Below are 17,248 nucleotides of genomic sequence, written 5' to 3'. Positions count from 1 at the left end.
ACGCAGGTTTTGGGGTCGGATAGTGTGACCTAACTTTAACTTCTTGATTTTTTTTGTCATAGATTGTGTTAGAGGTTGGATAACGTAGTACAGAATACTATGATGGGACACAGCTATCGCATCGTGAACAGTCGCAATGACTACAAAAACGTTTTTTCCTTTCCCTGCTGCAGAAACGTTATGTCCAACTTGGGTAGAAAGACGTAAGAAGTGGATTTAGAGATTGATGGATTTGAATTATTTATATCCTTGAGGAACCTTTTTTTTTTGTTTAGCCTGCTCGTCCTATTTTATGTTAGAAATCACAAAAGGAGATCAATTAGCTAAATTAATTAGGGTTGTAAAGCTAGTCTGATGTGAATGTTGTGTGCTCAAAGCTTGAGAAAAATATCGGTCCGAAGATACTTTGAAAGTTATGCTAAACGACAGTTATTAATGGATCTGCTACGAGTTCTTATTTTTAGGTGGAAAATAAATTACAGAGAAGACATTTCATCTAGTTGCGTAAAGTCTGTTCTGTTTTAGTCTTAAAGCCATGCAAGCAGCGTAAAATCAGTAAAGTCGTGTGACAAATCAGCACAGGCAAACGGAATAGCCAAAACACAACTTACATTGAAGAAAATAATTCGACATAATTTGATCTGTCCAAGAATCTATGTTGATCAGATGCCTGCACACCGTAATCTAAGATTTGTCCATATGTTCAGAAAAATCGATTCGCGAAAGTGGCCTACTTGTAAATTTGCTGGTAATCACGTGGTTAATAAAGCTTGTTTGTGATATCAGCCGGCGCACCTGTTGGTTCACAAGCATACGGGTCTCCAATCCGTATACAGTGCAGCCACGTAAGTAAGATAACGCCGAGGTTAAGACTTTCTCTCTGCTGTCATCCTCACTGTCAACCGAACGTCTCTCCACGTCCGTCCCTGCTGAGGGTTTAGGCGCTGATGGCCCTGGACTCTATCAAACCCTTGCTTTTGGATTAAGCCATGGGGCATATTATGCTACGCGATTTAAGTGGGGACGGAGGGCCGCCCAGTCTTAAAGAGATGTCGAACGAAGCAGGCAGAACAGAGCCACCGGCGCATGCCGAAGGAACGGTGCAACAGGTGCCTGCTGCCTTTGACCCACTGGCAGGTAAATTACTGTATATGCCCATTGTAAATAAGACAAACGTAACAGTTTTCTGTATAAAATGTATCTGTTATGTAATGCACGTATACTGACGACAGTTAATCTCCATTTAAATAATTAACAATTAGAGAGTTGTATTTTGGTCTACGCTATCATTAAACACTGCGAGGCATAATATGCTACTAGGGTGACCCAGGTTTGGCAATGCTTGTGTATTTCTCATTGTCATCAGGAGAATTAGGTGGAATAACAAATAGTTATATTTTGTAATATTTATAAGACACCATACATTGTCCGAGTGATCATAGAATCCTATGCTGTGTGGATAGCGAGAGCTGAGAGATAAGGTTCCAATAGAGATTAATCGATAACAGTCCCGTCTTTTTCTAAAAAGACACATGAAGCAAGAGTTAATGCTCTGTATTTAACGTATGTACATTTTTAGTATCAGTTTCTTACACAACACAAATAAAATCCACATGTCAAAAACCAACCGAAATTAATCAGAAAAGGGCTTTCAAATTCTTTTTTCAAATAACTAGTCGTAAATTTGACCTACTTATTTCCCCTCCAGTCTATAAAGCACATACTCTAGGCAGGAATTATATGTGCAAATATCATTTTTCAGGAAATAATGTAATAAAACTCTGTCATGTTTTTGTTATATTATTTGAACACTATGACACTATGGTACTTGGTCGGGTTTAGCGACAATAATTTAATATAAGCACCTCGCTTAATATCGATATATAACTTTCGTGAAGAAACATTTTCCATAGGAATCAGAGACGCCGACGTACAGAAAAGAGGCAAAAAGTGTTTTAGTGTGTCATATGGATATGCTATTTCCATTACGTTATTAATGATGACTTTGCGTGATGTATTTACTGTGATTAAATTAATAAAAATAGAAACTTTAGGCGGCGTAATATAATAAACATTTGGATCTAAGATCTTATAATAATAATAATAAATTATTATAATTATTATTATTACTCGATCACCATAATTCCTGCTTTTTGAATCTCCACAACGCATTAGCAATTTACTTCTATTCCTCTGAAATTAACGTAATGTACACAAACATGGAATTGTTACGGCGAGGAGTAAATTTGATTGAAAAAGGCCACCCTATTTAGATAGGAATAGAAGAACTTCCATCAACACAGATAATGGCTAAGTTTAGTAACTTCAGTTTGTATGAAATAGGTAAGACTACAGAGTACATGTTGTTTTAATATGCATGAGAAACTGTAGGCCTACTTTGTGCTGGACCAGTGCTGCACTCGTGTATTTTAGAAACAAATTCCTATCAAGATACCATGGTAACGCCTTCTCTCTGTCAGAAGCCAGCTAAGTGACGACATAAATTATAGGCAAAAATTCGCTATACGGTTCAGGAAAGTGCTGAAAATTAGCCAGAGAAATAGCTGTGAAAAATCAATCTGTGGCCTTGGTAGGAGTAGGCAACACCGATGTGGGAGATGGAAATTCTTTTAATCTACAATATTGTTAGAAAGGCAAGTTTATTAAATGTTTATGCAGGAATATTTTCACGGCTACTGCACGAGTGGGATGGAAAACAGCTACTGAGTTCTCTTGTTTTAATCATTCTACTTTTAATACCCTCACACGCAAGTCTTAGACGTTTGAAATAGTCGTATACACGTTAGACACTATTATGAACCCAACTACAGTATAATTAACAATGTCGAAAAAATATTAGGAGAGAAATGAATGACGAAATTGTAAGTTTTATTTCAAAATAAAGCAAAAAGGTAATAACAAATAGGAAAACAGAAGTTAAAAAATTAACATAACGTCAGACATGGAAAATACGCAGTTCGACGTTTAAAAAGTTATCGCTATTTACAGACCATGAGGTAGCTCTGATATGCCAGTCCCGCCTTTTCTTAGCTAAGAGGAAACATCACTCACGCACTAAGACATGCTTATCACCGAGATTAAAAGGGACTGCTTTAGTAACTGGAGAACGACCGTAATTATTAGCGATATAAACGAGATATAAAATACTTCTACTGAAATGGAGTTTTATCCGAGTGTTTGAACAGCTACCAAGATAGAAGAGATTATTTCACTAATTCGTGGGCTGCTTGTGGAAAGCGTGATTAATTAAAGATTTTCGTACACGATAACAAAACTGCCAAACAACAAGATTTTAAATACAGCTAAATGGTTTTTGGCATTCCAAAGATCCAGTGATCCTCGATGAATTTTGAAATTGATATTTCTTAAAGTAAATACTTAATGGTAAATAGTGTTAAAATGACTGACAGATTGAATGCCATATTCGAAGCGTTATTTCAAATAAAATTCTGTAAGTTATACTCTCGTCACGCCATGCGCTATGAAAGAAAAGGACAATGAAAGCACTAATCAAGCTTGGGGAAAAGATAAAATGTATCAGCTTGTATTGTGATTGTAGGTGAAACAAATACTCAAAGCTATATTTTGTGTTTGGACAATGCAATTGCAATTAAGCGCCACAGTGATATTAGAAAATACATGTATATGGAGTCAAAACTCATTATTAAATGCTAAAGTCAATACCTTGAACTAATTCAAAATGAAGCTTCATTTTGTTATCATGGACAACTCTTTAACTTATTTGAAAAAAAAAAAACTCAGCCATCTGATATTTAGTTTTGCATGACCCATGATGGGACAGCACCTTTGACGTACGCCGGTGAGGCGTAGGCGGATAACGCTATATATCGCCATTTCTTATCTTTGAATATAGCTAATCAGAAAAAAAAATTACCGAAGTCGCGCTCCACTAATCCTTAGGTTTACGACAATTATGGTTAGGAACCTCAAGTGTGGTTTTAGATTATGAACAGGTAGTTAAGTTAGATGACGCTCAACGAAAAAAAAGTGTTACATTTTATTTAATATTCAAGATGTTACAAACACAGGTAGCATTTAACGCGCGGGCTTGGTCACCTAATATGAATGTAGACGTAAACAGTACACGTAACAGATTAGTGCTGACGGCAGAGCATTAAAAAGCAGTGCCTTTTTACTTTGTACATTTCAAATACCACAGTAGACGTTTGTCGATAGAGGGATTTTCGAAAATATGGTTCAAATTTTTTTTTGTCAAAATCAGCTGATTGCGGCCTTATTCTTCGTTTCAGGCCGCTTATTTTCTTTTCACGATGTTATAGAGGTCAATATACCTTGTATTAAAAATGATTAGTATTTAATAATAATCAAATGGAGAATAGAATATCATTGGAAATAACTAGTGGTCAAATATTAAGTATGTCTGAGAAAGCCATGTCAAAAAGTATATTGTGATGATGCTGGCTATATAGGGGCCTATATTTCCCCACGAGACAAAAACATTTAACTCCTTATACATGCACATGGATATATGGACGTGTTTATATTAAAACCACGGTAACGTTAAAAGAAAATAAAACATTTTCTCGTCCCATGCATGTTTTGAAGACATTTAACTTCCGTTCGAGTTGATGGTCTATTAGGAGGTCGTCAACGGGAACACTTAACATCGGCTTCATGTACCTTTTTTATAATAGAAATAAAGATCCATCAGAAAGGCTGACTAAAAGAGACATTAAAAGCAATATTCTGTTCATCATATAATCTCACCATGGTTGATGCTTTCTTTCTTCTCTAAATGCTTTACGGTTAAAAACATGTTTTAGACTCAGGTAAAATATAGGCAATAACGTGACGTCGACATGTACAATTTATATCAGTCTTTAGACGTAAACAATTTAGGTGGAAAACATACGTTGGAGAGGGTGGTAAATGGATGTTTGAGAGAAAAGGAAAAAAGAAAACAAGGAGCATTGCAGTAAAGGTGCTTTCATCCCCATTCTAAATCTGTGTTAACAGGGTCTTAACTAGTTTGTAAAATAATCTTTTCTTAACTAGTTTGTAAAATAATCTTTCGTCTCATGTTTTCAGGAACATGGACAATCGCCTTGGGCATCGGTGCTGGAGCCCTGGTAATTCTGTTCATCATCTTGTTGATATGTCTGTACCGCTCCAAGTGCGGCAACAAAGCCAGCAAAATGCGTGGAGACCTGACACTTGATGACATCAGCGGATACACCTGCATCGGAGACTATAAACGAAGGTCAGTGAATATTTGTGTGGTTCTTTTCTGATTTACTATAACCATGTACTAAATTTGCGAAAAAAATGTTTTTCAGGCTTACTATACTATAAATTTAATCAAGCTTTGATCTTTTTTAAAAATAATGCCTTAATACGGATGGACTATTATCCTCTGATATCAAGGGCCTCCGAAATAGTAGGACCTATTATATATATACATTAATACAAAATTAAGATATCATTAATTTAGTAACAGACTACTAGCGCACCCTGTGGTCAGAGAGTAAAGTACTGTTATGATGATAAAATGTTTCAAGCTATTTATTCAGCTGACAGTAGAAAATTAGTCATTTAACGACTGCACTGTTTACTCTATACTAACAGACGTGACTGGAGTGCAGTTAATATCCAAAGTTTGCTATTTTTTGGTGTAAGGAATGGTGAACAATACGGATAAGTACAAATTGGGCAGATTTTCTAACTAGATAATTTGACTTAACCAGTTTAACATTCGGATTTTAGGGTGTCACTGCCATGGGTTTTATAAGGAAGTAAATTAAAACATTTTAAATCTTTTGAAACAAATACCATTAGAATTGAAAGATGCGGTGTTAAATTTCGTAAACTTTTATCCTTCAAAACCTGCGTAGTCATTAAGGGTCATTTAGGACTGAAGCCCTATTTACATTTTTTGACTCTCCACTTTACCTCTAGTACATAATTAAAAATTGGTGATGATTATGCTGTTAACATAATGTAATATTGCATCACATTTGACAGAAAGACCTTTTTGTGCACTTTCATTGTTATTTACTGTTTTATTTATCTTGTTGTCATTCAAACTCCTAGGGCAATTACAAACAAAACTATTTGCTCGCAATAGCAAAGAAATGTACATGTACAGTTGAATTTATGTTAATTGACGTGTTTTATCTGTCACTTGTCAATCATCTTGTGAAGTGAAGGAGAGATGGCGTCAATGAGTGCAAACATCGGGGATAATCACTTGCTAGAAACAATTCAATTGAGCAATCAACAGGTTAACTATCAAGAAAGTGACACCTGTACATGTCATACTCATATTTGATTTCTTCAATTTGCAACGTGCACTAATTTTACAAGCCATACTAGATGCTCCTACATTTTCTTTAATTCATTCAATTTGTGACACATTTATTGTTTACATGCAAAGGGAGATAAATGATTTTATATTACCATTTGCAGCTCAAAATGTGACACACTCCTGATAATTTAGCTATGCTATCAGCTGTGATATAAATCCATTTAAAATATTGAAATATAGTGATGATATTTAACAGTTGTGAAGTATTCTGCAGGAGAGGTGAAAGGATGCTAAATAGTTTAACATTGCAGGAAGGTTCACAAAATTTTCGATAATCTATTTAAAATAAGCCATTTATTTTTGAATGGCCCATATAATCAGTGATACCAAATAGTGAAAGCAGACAGCTCCACGTATTATTGTTAAACATATGGTAGGTCAACTAAACTCAAGGTGTGACTAGAAATAGCTAATTTTGTTGGTCGTAATCAGTTTAACGGCAATTTCTGTTTCAGGGCGTCTGTTGCTGAAGTTTCGGGCGGGCCCCCGACTCGCAAGAGCTCCGCCCCAGTGAACAATCAACTGGTTCGGTCGGTGACAGTTGGCAGTATTCCAGATTTCTGTCTTCCTCCGGAAAAGGTGCAACCCCCCTCCTCTGGTACCCAGCGGAAAAGCACCACAGCCCTGCAGTTTCAGCAGGGATTATTATCTGGCCTTCAACTTGAACTATACAGGTATGAAGACTTTGATGTGGATGAATTGTTTTAATTCAAAATACCTTTGCAGTGGAAATTCTGGCTTGGGTGGTTAGACTTTATATCTATACTTCCATTGTCATTCTTAATTAAATCACCACACAGAAATAAATTAGGAAGTGGAGGTGAAGAATGGCACATACAGTAGACTTATCTCAGATAAACACGTGAAGGGTGTTCATGAAAATATGACAGATGCCAAGGATATTAAACAGAGGAAAAGAAATAAATTATAGAAAGCCTTGTCATTTTTATGCTTTCGACATGAATGATTTTAATGCGTTGGCGTACTGTATAGGAAACCTGCAGACCCGCATACTGTAACCACCGGAACATTAACTCACAAATGATTTGCCTATGTGCATTTGAATGGATAATGGTAAAATGACTCTATTCAGGCATTTACTGTCTAGAACAAGATGGGCAGTTAGGTATAAAACTGAAAACAATAGACAAACATAAAAACATGCACGACAGTTTGATAAAGAAGAGCAAACAATAGCAAAGCCATTGCCTCAACCCAAACCCATCCTCAGATCCGCTGTAAGCAAGCCTCCAAGCCATAAATGGTGGAAGGCATCGGTGCTAAAAGTCTCGATTTCGAATAAAAATGCCATATAATTTTAATGGCTCTACAATGTAAACACGCGTAATTATACAGTAAGCACAGGTCGATAAGATTGTATAGGAATCTAAACCTGTGGAAACATTTTCGTATATAGGTGTTCCGATGAAGATGACGATTACGATGCCCCACCCAGCCCCGCCGGCAGGATTTGGTTTGCGTTGGTCTATGACGCCGCCGTGGAGCAGTTGACAGTTACGTTAAACAAGGCAAAATACTTACCAGGTAACACATTATTCGCCTTCAAGCTGAACACCTTGTTAAATGCCTTAAATAGTGACATTACTTTGTATCAGTCACCAATAACTTGGCACATCCTACTTTACGAAACGAGCTAACCACACCCTCTCCATTTTCAGGCCGTGCCAAGAACGCACCAAGAGATCCGTTCGTGAAGCTGTACCTTCTCCCGGACGAACGTACCTGCCAGCAATCCAAAGTCCGCAGAAAAACGTTGAGCCCAAAGTTTAATGAGTCGTTTGTGTTCCAGGTAAGATATTCGATAGTCAGTGATTTTTTTTTGTGTGTGTGTGTGTGTGTGTGTGTGTGAATGTGTGTGTCTGTGCGTGCGTGCGTGTGTTATAATGGTACACAGCGGTACTGAAAATCTGAAATTGTTCAACATACAAATTATATTACAAGAGATTGTAACACTTACGTTTCGACTTTTGCTGCACTGGTTATTATTTCAAAAATCAATCATCAGACATACCTATCTACCAACTGATGATACGTATCCACTCCACAACTTGTTTCGAGGGTCCTCAGTTTTAAACCAGCTTTGATGGAAAAGTTTCTATTGCCACAAAAAGTGAACGCAATTATTATGAACTTATTATTAAAATAACAGGATAACACTTTTTCCTCGATTAATTAGGTCCCTGCAGACAATATTCCAGAACGCATTCTCCGCCTCTCAGTGTACGATGTTGACAAGCGTCGCGTCCGCCACTCGCTAGGTCACGTTCTTCTGCCATTAGCGGGAATGGACTTAACCAAGAACGGAGAAATGATTTGGCGAGACCTGGAACCGGTTTCTCAGGTATGATTAAAACCGATCACAAGGGTGCACTCAAAACATTAATCAGACATGTGTCGAGCTCTGCAAGTTGTTATGATTAGCTTATACTGTGCTCTCGTTTACTGGTAGGTTTACCTTCGCATGTTCTTTAATTGTCACCATGTCGCATTTGTGAGATTGCTTTTTTTTATTAATGCGTGTGAGTGGTGCGGTTTAATCATACATTCCAACTCTAGATAATACATTGATTATTATTCCCAGGCCTCGGCGTCTCTTGGTGATTTGAATGTGTCCCTGACATACGTCCCCAATTTGGAGAGGATTAAAATCGTAGTACTGAGAGCCAGAAATCTTTGTAAGCTGGACCTTGACCCAGAAACTGGTAAGAAACTCAAAGTCCGTGCGTGCATCTACAAAAACTTATAGACCACAATGGGAAGAATCATATTTAACCCTAGCTTTCCTTTCATGCTAGAGAGTCATACGTGCTCGTTTACATGTTCTTATGTATCAGACTTTGAAAATCCGTTCGTTTGATTTTTGTTTTTAAATGAGTAAATACAAAGACAGCTCAAGCCACATTTCTGGATAACATTTCAGGAGTGTATGTCAAAGTCCAGCATATGGTGGGTCGTAAACTTATCAAATCCAAGAAGACGGTTGCCCAGAGAGGTACCTGTGATCCCGTATACAACGAGAGCTATTCGTTTGCCGTCCCTGGGAGAGCTCTGGACAGCTCCAACTTCCAGTTTACCGTGATGTGCACGGCACCAAGCCGGTTCAGCCAGGATATCGAGTACGGGCGAGTAGTGGTGGGCTCTTTTATGTTTGCCCATGGGGAAGACCTCCTTCACTGGCAGGAGATGATCGCACAGCCGCGGTCTGCTGTGGCCAAATGGCATGCTTTGGCACCGCCGTAATGGACCGGGCAATATGAGGCAGTCAACAGTTCGTTATTGTTGGCCAATATGGGCCACCGTAATGAAGTAGAGTTTATTTGATTTTATTAGCTGTATTTCAGAGTAGTTTCTTCGTTTCCTGTGGGTTTCAGATTACGTTGGAAATTACAAAAACAAACGATTAAGCTTCTCTGAGGTTACTGGTCATAGAGTGCCAATTGCAAAAATACCAATATTTTGAGACGGCGTTAGGCAGCACTTTAGTGCTAATATGTTATCCTTGTTTTATGGTTGTAAATCTTTTGACCACAGCACAATGACTAGTTTGCAAGACAAACACTGAATATGGGCAGAGGAAACTTTCCACCCTAAAATTGAAATAAAAGGCCATCATGCACAACGAACTTTTGGGTAAATATCATGTGCCTATATATATCCATAGAAATTAGAAGGCATTACTTTGGCTATTTTTGCAAAAAACCTCCACCTGTACGTTGTACCCCATATCCAGTGTCTACACGAAGGTTGTCTTGCTAAACTAATAGAATATATAAAAGATTTAGATGCAGTTACCCCTAAAACATCATCTTGACAGCTGGAAGAATTTAATTGATCTCATATGTACAGAAACAAGAGGAGAGATTTAGTGGTTGGTGACAGCGGTAGCCTACTTTAGAAGCGTCACAATCGTTCGGTTGTGTCAATGAAATCAATCTCATATATAATCGATAAAGGTGCACTTAACCACATTACAACAAAAAAGTTTAGACCTGTATATTCTAGTGGGGAATGGGAGTGTGGCGAAATATAAACTGTTATCGGTTTAAATAGGTGAGGCATATAGACCATATACATGTAGTGAATCAGGGCAAGGCCTTACGCATATTTTAACAAACATTTTTAGAGCCTCGTTTTATGCCAAGCAAACGACGTCCATCTGAAATGCAAACGAGACCTTTCGTTATTCAGAATGTATTATTAAATGCGTATAAGTTTTAAACATGCCAGGACAAAAAGCAATAAATATTTTTCCGTAGCCTATATATCAAGATGTAAAAAATAAATCCGTCCATCCGAGAGTAGCAATGCTGCAAATAATGCAGTAAATATAATGGAGGAATTGAGTTTAGCAGGAAGAACTAAACAAAGGTATTTCCCGTGTTTGCAGGGCGCACAAGGGGATATGAAGCGCTCAAAACTTGAGGACACCGAGAGGATGGGACGGGCGCTTGCTGATACCAGTAGTAGATAAAACTGTCTTTGGGTCAACTGGAAAAAGACATAAACCATCTTCAAATTATTTGTCAGTTTAAGTAACATTTTTGTTGTCATCACTTTTATATTCCTCAAATGGTACTCGAGGTCTTTCTTTATAGCTCCTTCAACCAACATACTTGTGTCAATACTTAAGCTCAAGCGGAATTGGATTGAAATATTCGGTTCTTTTAGTAGTTCCTTTTCACTTTGTACCTGGTTAAGTTTGTAATTCAATTTCTGCGAATTATTTTGCAGTATTAAGTTTGAACATTTTGTCCTTTTCACCCCATTTATTTATACTGAAAGTGGACAGCTCTTCGAATGCGCAGACGAAAAGTTGACATATACGAATAGGTAACGGTGCGAACATGACGACACCAAACTAGAGAATCAAAATAAGTTCCTGTTATGCCATTGCAACGTTTGTTAGTACTCATTTAGCATCAGTTATAGAAATAAACGGTTGTTTTCATTATGCGCTCATTTTTTTTACCGATTTTTAAAAATGAAAATACATTGTAATAAACGCAGCGTATTGTCCATAGAAACGCAGATGAAGACCAACATACATACCCTTTACAACGAAAACTCTCATGCATAAATCAATAATACATTAATCCGAGACACGTACCGTTCATTTAGGCACATTTTATTTCCCAAAAATAAATAAACCCTTCGACCCTCTATCGGCGTGGTGGTGCAAAAAAGCAAATCTATCACCGCTCACATCATAGCAGACGCTGCAATATTTATCTCATTGGCACTGTCATTTTCAAACAACTTAAGATGTAATAAATGTATAGTATCATATACTATAAAATTACTTATAGATAAAAAAAGATATCCGCACCTTTGTAACATAACCAATACTTATGCACAATGACATAACCTACACATTCTTCAAATATTTTTGTGAAAACTGTGAATTGTACCTTGCATTCAGCTACATTTGGGAAGCTCATTCCTAGTAATGTTTGCTAAATTTTTTTTCTGATAAAGTAGGCACTACACCATCAAAGAAGCAGACCTGAGAGTTTCTCTTATTTAAGACTTATACATCTTTTGGCATAGGAATTGGTGGAGTAGCCTGAAATCAATGAGTAGATCTCAATTAAACCACTGCAAAAAGACTGGATTTGTAACCATTGTACAGTATAATTCTCCCAAATCCTGATTAAGTCTGGTAGAATTTAAGTACCATCTGAATGATGAAAATAAATAATTATAGGTTTAAACCTGGAGCATTCTGAGGGGTTGCATTGCAACCTTTCAAAGCGTATAAATCAATGAAAAAATTGTAAAGAAATATACATATATGCTACAATATTAAGGAAAAGGTGCACTTAGCTGCACATTTTGATTCCTACAGTCAAGCACATTACACTTAATATAATGCTACACAATTAGGTCAACAGAATACATCATTACATGTACAATACAACAATGACACCGTTACATCTAATGTCTAACAAAATTGTATTACGTTTGTCTGCAAGGCAAGATTGGGTAGAGATGACTAGATCATGACACCTGTCTAAAGGCACGATTTAACACACAAAACCACACATAAACAAACATCTGGAATGTTTTACTAAAATATCAAGACAAAAAATGTGACATTTAGTCAAAAATGCATAGATCGAATCTTCAAAAAATGATACCCAGAAAATTATGCATCATCATCTTCATTATTTCACACAGACCATTGACATAACTTTCTGTCAACTTTGTGCACTGTCATGCATGCACTGAATAAAAAAAGAGCATGTGCTTTATTTCACCTACATTTATCCTTATGCCACTTGTAGGTCTTGACTAGAATGGCAGCTAGCTACAGTGCCACTGTCTATAATATGATGGACCTTGGTTATTGAAATTGTGATTTATGGCTATCATGAGATCTAAGCTGCAGCTTACACGCGTGTATTTAAAGCAAATAAATATCATGGCATAAAATAAATCATATAAGAACTAAATAATATTTTATAATCCTTATTTTCTACAAACTACAGAAGTCAAACATGATCGTGATTACATAATGTCTTCTCTATGAGCTTTTCACTTTTAGAGATAACATTCCATTTCGGCAAAAGGCCATTATGAAATTAAGAAGATAAAACATCAGTTTGCATATGTGGAGAAAAACAGACTCCACGTCTGATCAATATAAAGAATGACATAAATATTTCACAAACATCATAACAAATTACTTCGGATTATACCTTCATGATGAATCATACCTCATATGTATGATTTTAACATTCTCTTACAAAAAGTGATCTTTATGCAGTTATTGAAAATATACTTGAGAAAAAAAATTGCAGATATAGCCAATCAAACACCCAGAACTATCTTTCCTCAGTCACAATAAAGAAATCAGAGACAAAAATTAAATCAAAATTATAACTTTGTATCAAATCTTGAAAAAAAGTTACTTGAATCAAAAACATTGCTTTGTATCAAAACCAATCATCAATTCAAAGATATGTGAAGTCCTCCTCATATCCCAGCTCGCTGCTAGGTCCTTCCGCGGTCTCGCTGGGGGTCACATGATGGTCGGAGAAGGTGACATGAGGCACAGTGCCTGCACTGACCTCATGGCTGCTCACAGACACAGGGGGGACAAGCGGCTTGGCAGTCTTCAAGATACCATTCAATTTTGGTGGGTCATTTGCCAGAACCTCTTTTGTGGTGGCTGTTGGTGCTGGTGGTGGTGGTGGTGGTGGTGGTGGAGGTGTTGGAGGAGGTACCTTGGAAGGGAGTGTGGGTTCTGGTTCTGTTGTCTTGTCTCCAGTTTTGTTTTCATCTGCACCAAAGGAGGTTTCTGCTTCCTCAAACTCTTGGAAAGAATGAACCGATGGCAAGTCCATGATCTTTTCTTCTGCTTTGTCATCTCCAGTCAGAGGTGTTTCTGGCAGATCATCCAAGTCAACAATCCCTGGAGAACCTTTTCCAAGATTCAGGCTTTGTGAAGGGGAAACTTCATGGCTGGTTGGTTTATCTCCATTGCTGGTCTCCTCTTTCTCTTCATCACCATCAACAATGGTCTCTTGAAGATCTTCAAGATTTATAACCACGGCTGGTGGTATATCTTCAGACCCTGAAGCACCACCCAGGAGTTCTGCAGCAGATGGGGAATCTTGATCGCTTGTACCTTGTCCTGAGCCTGGTTCCTCATCACTGCTACTTAATTGCTTGTCTGTCCCATCGCTGTCCCCTAAGCCAGATGTGACATCATCATTGTCATCATTATAATCTGGCGGAACCTCTGCACCATTGTCTCCTTCATAATCTGGCTCTGGGTGGTTTGATACATTGTCCGCATTATCCTTGGCAAAATCATCATAATCTGGTTGAAGTTCTGGCTGATCAGAAGAGGCAGCCCCAGGGGATTGACAACCCAGAGAGAACACCCTGGCCATGCCCTCTGGTTCAGTGTCACCCTCCATATTGACATTGTTCAAGCTCTTGATACTGGGGTCATAGTCCGAAGTGTCGTCCAAAATATCCAGTGTCACCTCCTGCTCATCTGTCAGCATTCGACTTCTGAAAACAAAAAGAAAGGGGGAGAAAATGAAAAAGGGGGAGAAAATGAAAAAGGGTTCCTTTTTTTGGGAAAAAAAAGATGCAAAAATAATAAATAAAATTCTCATGCTTTTTCCTCAAATAAAAAATTATTCTTCTTAAAATACAGCTTTAATTAATCAAATAAGCAACACAATTACTGAAAAATTAGCTTTACTACCTCAATATCATGGGCAAAATATTATTTACATCCTAACAAACTTTAGTGTATAAAACTATAATGCTCACTGCTACAACCATTTATAAATATATTTGATCTCAACATAAAGCTGAAAAAATTAAAAAATTAAGAAGAAATTGAGAAGAAAACAGTTGGCCAGCAAAGAAAAACACCACTCTGAAGAATACATATAAGCTCAAAGAAACAACAGTAGTAGGACACTTCTAAAATCAAAGTAAAAATGGTAACCCATAGACCACATTAGGAATCTTAATAAGTAGAATCTTATGAAGTGAATACAAGTCATGTATTAGTAAACAGCTGTGTTGTGAGAGTATATATATAAATATAGACACATCATGCTGCAGTGTTATTTGAATACTGAGATAGCCACGCCATTTTACCCATCTATTTCCACTCCTCGTATGTCTTAGACTAGACTCCTGTATAGAACAAAGCACAACCCTTAATATCCGCTTTGTGAGAATTGTTGGAATGATGAAACTTTTGGTAGAAATTTTTAATTAAGAGAAAACAAGATTACAATTTATGTAATATCTGTCTTCTCCATATGCTGCAGGAATACCAATGTAACTAAGTACAGTCATTATACATAATTTTCAATCACTGCATTTCTTCTAACAACCATTTTTTTTAGATTGATCCATTTTAGTTATTCATAAATATGTACTCTCTGGAAAGAAGGAAGCAACAATTTCAAAACCTTTCAATCAACTTTTTAAGTATTTCAGCGTGAGATGAAAACTGACAACTGCCCAAAAGCAAATTAATGCAATTCAGTTTATTTCCAACAAATAACTCAGAAAGTTTCATCAAACCTCCGTAAATATTAATTTTTTTTTTTGCATTAAGCTGATATAGTTCTATGTATACATGTAAATTGCAGCTCTTTATTAATTATTTTCACCCTGAAATAAATACAGTAACAATTTTAAAGTTTTTCAAAAAAGCATGTACTTTTGAATACATAAAACCAAAAGCTGCCATCATCTGATACCACTTAACCTACTCTACTGTGCATATACCAATAAGCAAAAACTGACACCATCTAAAAAAGTTAAAGTTAAAGAAACATATCCGATCTTTGTGGTATGCTTCAAGTAATTGTTATACCATCTCCACATATTAGGTGTTACTTTTTATATGATGATTATTTCCCAATGGTCATTTTCCATGGTCATATCATAAATAGTCTCCTGAGGAGCCCTTGAGTGATATATATACCTTATGTTGTCAAAGCTGAGTTTCTGACTCCTCATACTTTTGATCTGTGTAAATATATAAGCAAACGCAATTATGAGGCTGGGGGTATAAAGGCAACTGCAAGATAGGTGCTCATTTTCTTCTTCATTTCAAGTTGAAAATAATTGGGTCTATTCTAGCTACCTGCTTATTTTCCACATGTTTCAAATAAAATTAGGTATGGAAGATAGCACTGATGATCATAATTGGCATCATGATCAGTGATATATAATGAAAGTGGTATTTACTAAAAAAACTTCCCCTTGACCTATGTTGCTAACAGAATAAGAAATCAATAAAATAATAAACTTCCATTTTGAATTCGTACATACTAACATCCCATGCAATGGTGAATGACAAAAAAATAATTAAAAAAAAAAAGCAGTTCTCTTCATAAGGATTTCATATGTGTTGAGAAAAATTGCTACAAATAAATAAATAAATAAATAAATAAATAAATAAATAAATAATAGGATTTGATATATCAATGATATATAACAAACAATAAAAAATTGCCCCCAACGGTGCTCCCTCACATCTCACCTGGTAACCCTGCTATGGTAATCTCTGCCTGTACCCTGTCTTTCCTAGCATAACTTGGAACACAACGGGAACATCTTATTACTGAGAGCAGTTTTAATGGCTAGTTCAGTTTATGTTAGTATCATGCTGACATTTATCTTTTCTTGGAGGGGCATTTCTTAACCACACATGCAGGGTTTATCTCCCGGAGACCCAGACCTCACGACACCTACATGCAAGGGTGCCATGTTGTCATGGCAACTAAATGTGTTAGATGCTTATTATATCACTGGTGCAAAATAATAACGACCCATATTTCTATGCACAAAACAAAAAATCTCTTTCAAATTGGCCTTCATACATAAGTTTTGCATTTGTAGAAGGCAAAAATGAAGCACAGAAAAACAGTGAACAACCCTTACATTTTTGCATGCAAACTTGCACAAACACATTGAAAAAATTATTAGCAGAACACAAGTCTTTTATAATATTTTCATTCATCATATGGGCACTGATTAAATTTCTTTTTTGCTTCTCTATCATTCATAACTGTGTAAATGTAAAGAAGGCATCAATATTTGACGTCCTCCTCATTAACTTTCATGCTGTTACATGTAATATAAACCATCCAGGTACACAGTATGTGCCACCTGTCCTGTGGTTTATATTTACACAGATAACACATCTGCTCATATTACATGCTTCTCATATAGAATATATTAGGCTAAAGCATGCTTTATTTCTATTGTTTAGATTTTTAGTTGCTTTTAAGAAAAAAACTTTTACTCCCTGCATTGAATTTTTATATTTAAAATAAAAATAAATAAATAAATAAATAAATAAATAAATAAATA

General features: G+C 36.4%; 2 protein-coding genes across 21 annotated transcripts in view; one reads left to right on the top strand and one right to left on the bottom strand.

The window, feature by feature from the left end:
* The first annotated feature begins 799 nt into the window (after positions 1-799).
* Positions 800-11,339, top strand: LOC106167363 (synaptotagmin-15). Its single transcript, XM_013546124.2, has 8 exons — positions 800-1,137; positions 5,092-5,263; positions 6,823-7,041; positions 7,785-7,912; positions 8,047-8,177; positions 8,565-8,729; positions 8,970-9,090; positions 9,309-11,339. Exons 1-8 carry the CDS (start codon positions 990-992, stop codon positions 9,626-9,628), a joined length of 1,404 nt encoding a protein of 467 aa, XP_013401578.2. The 5' UTR covers positions 800-989; the 3' UTR covers positions 9,629-11,339.
* Positions 11,340-11,497: 158 nt separating this feature from the next.
* LOC106167362 (protocadherin Fat 4) overlaps positions 11,498-17,248 on the bottom strand; it is a 55,289-nt gene continuing 49,538 nt past the window's right edge. For 3 of the 20 annotated variants that reach the window (XM_087003277.1, XM_087003276.1, XM_087003287.1), the window contains one exon: positions 11,498-14,410. In XM_087003277.1, the coding sequence (XP_086859403.1) occupies positions 13,342-14,410 (1,069 nt within the window). In that variant the 3' untranslated portion in view covers positions 11,498-13,341. Of the gene's footprint in view, positions 14,411-15,013; positions 15,053-15,854; positions 15,899-16,415; positions 16,469-17,248 lie in introns of those variants that run through there. The other 17 variants (XM_087003278.1, XM_087003288.1, XM_087003280.1 and 14 more) reach the window with 11 other exon arrangements.

Source organism: Lingula anatina, chromosome 2 (genome assembly GCF_051362555.1).
Source record: "Lingula anatina isolate TDL-2025a chromosome 2, LinAna3.0, whole genome shotgun sequence".
Lineage (NCBI taxonomy): Eukaryota > Metazoa > Brachiopoda > Lingulata > Lingulida > Lingulidae > Lingula > Lingula anatina.
This window is presented reverse-complemented; position numbering and strand designations above follow the sequence as displayed.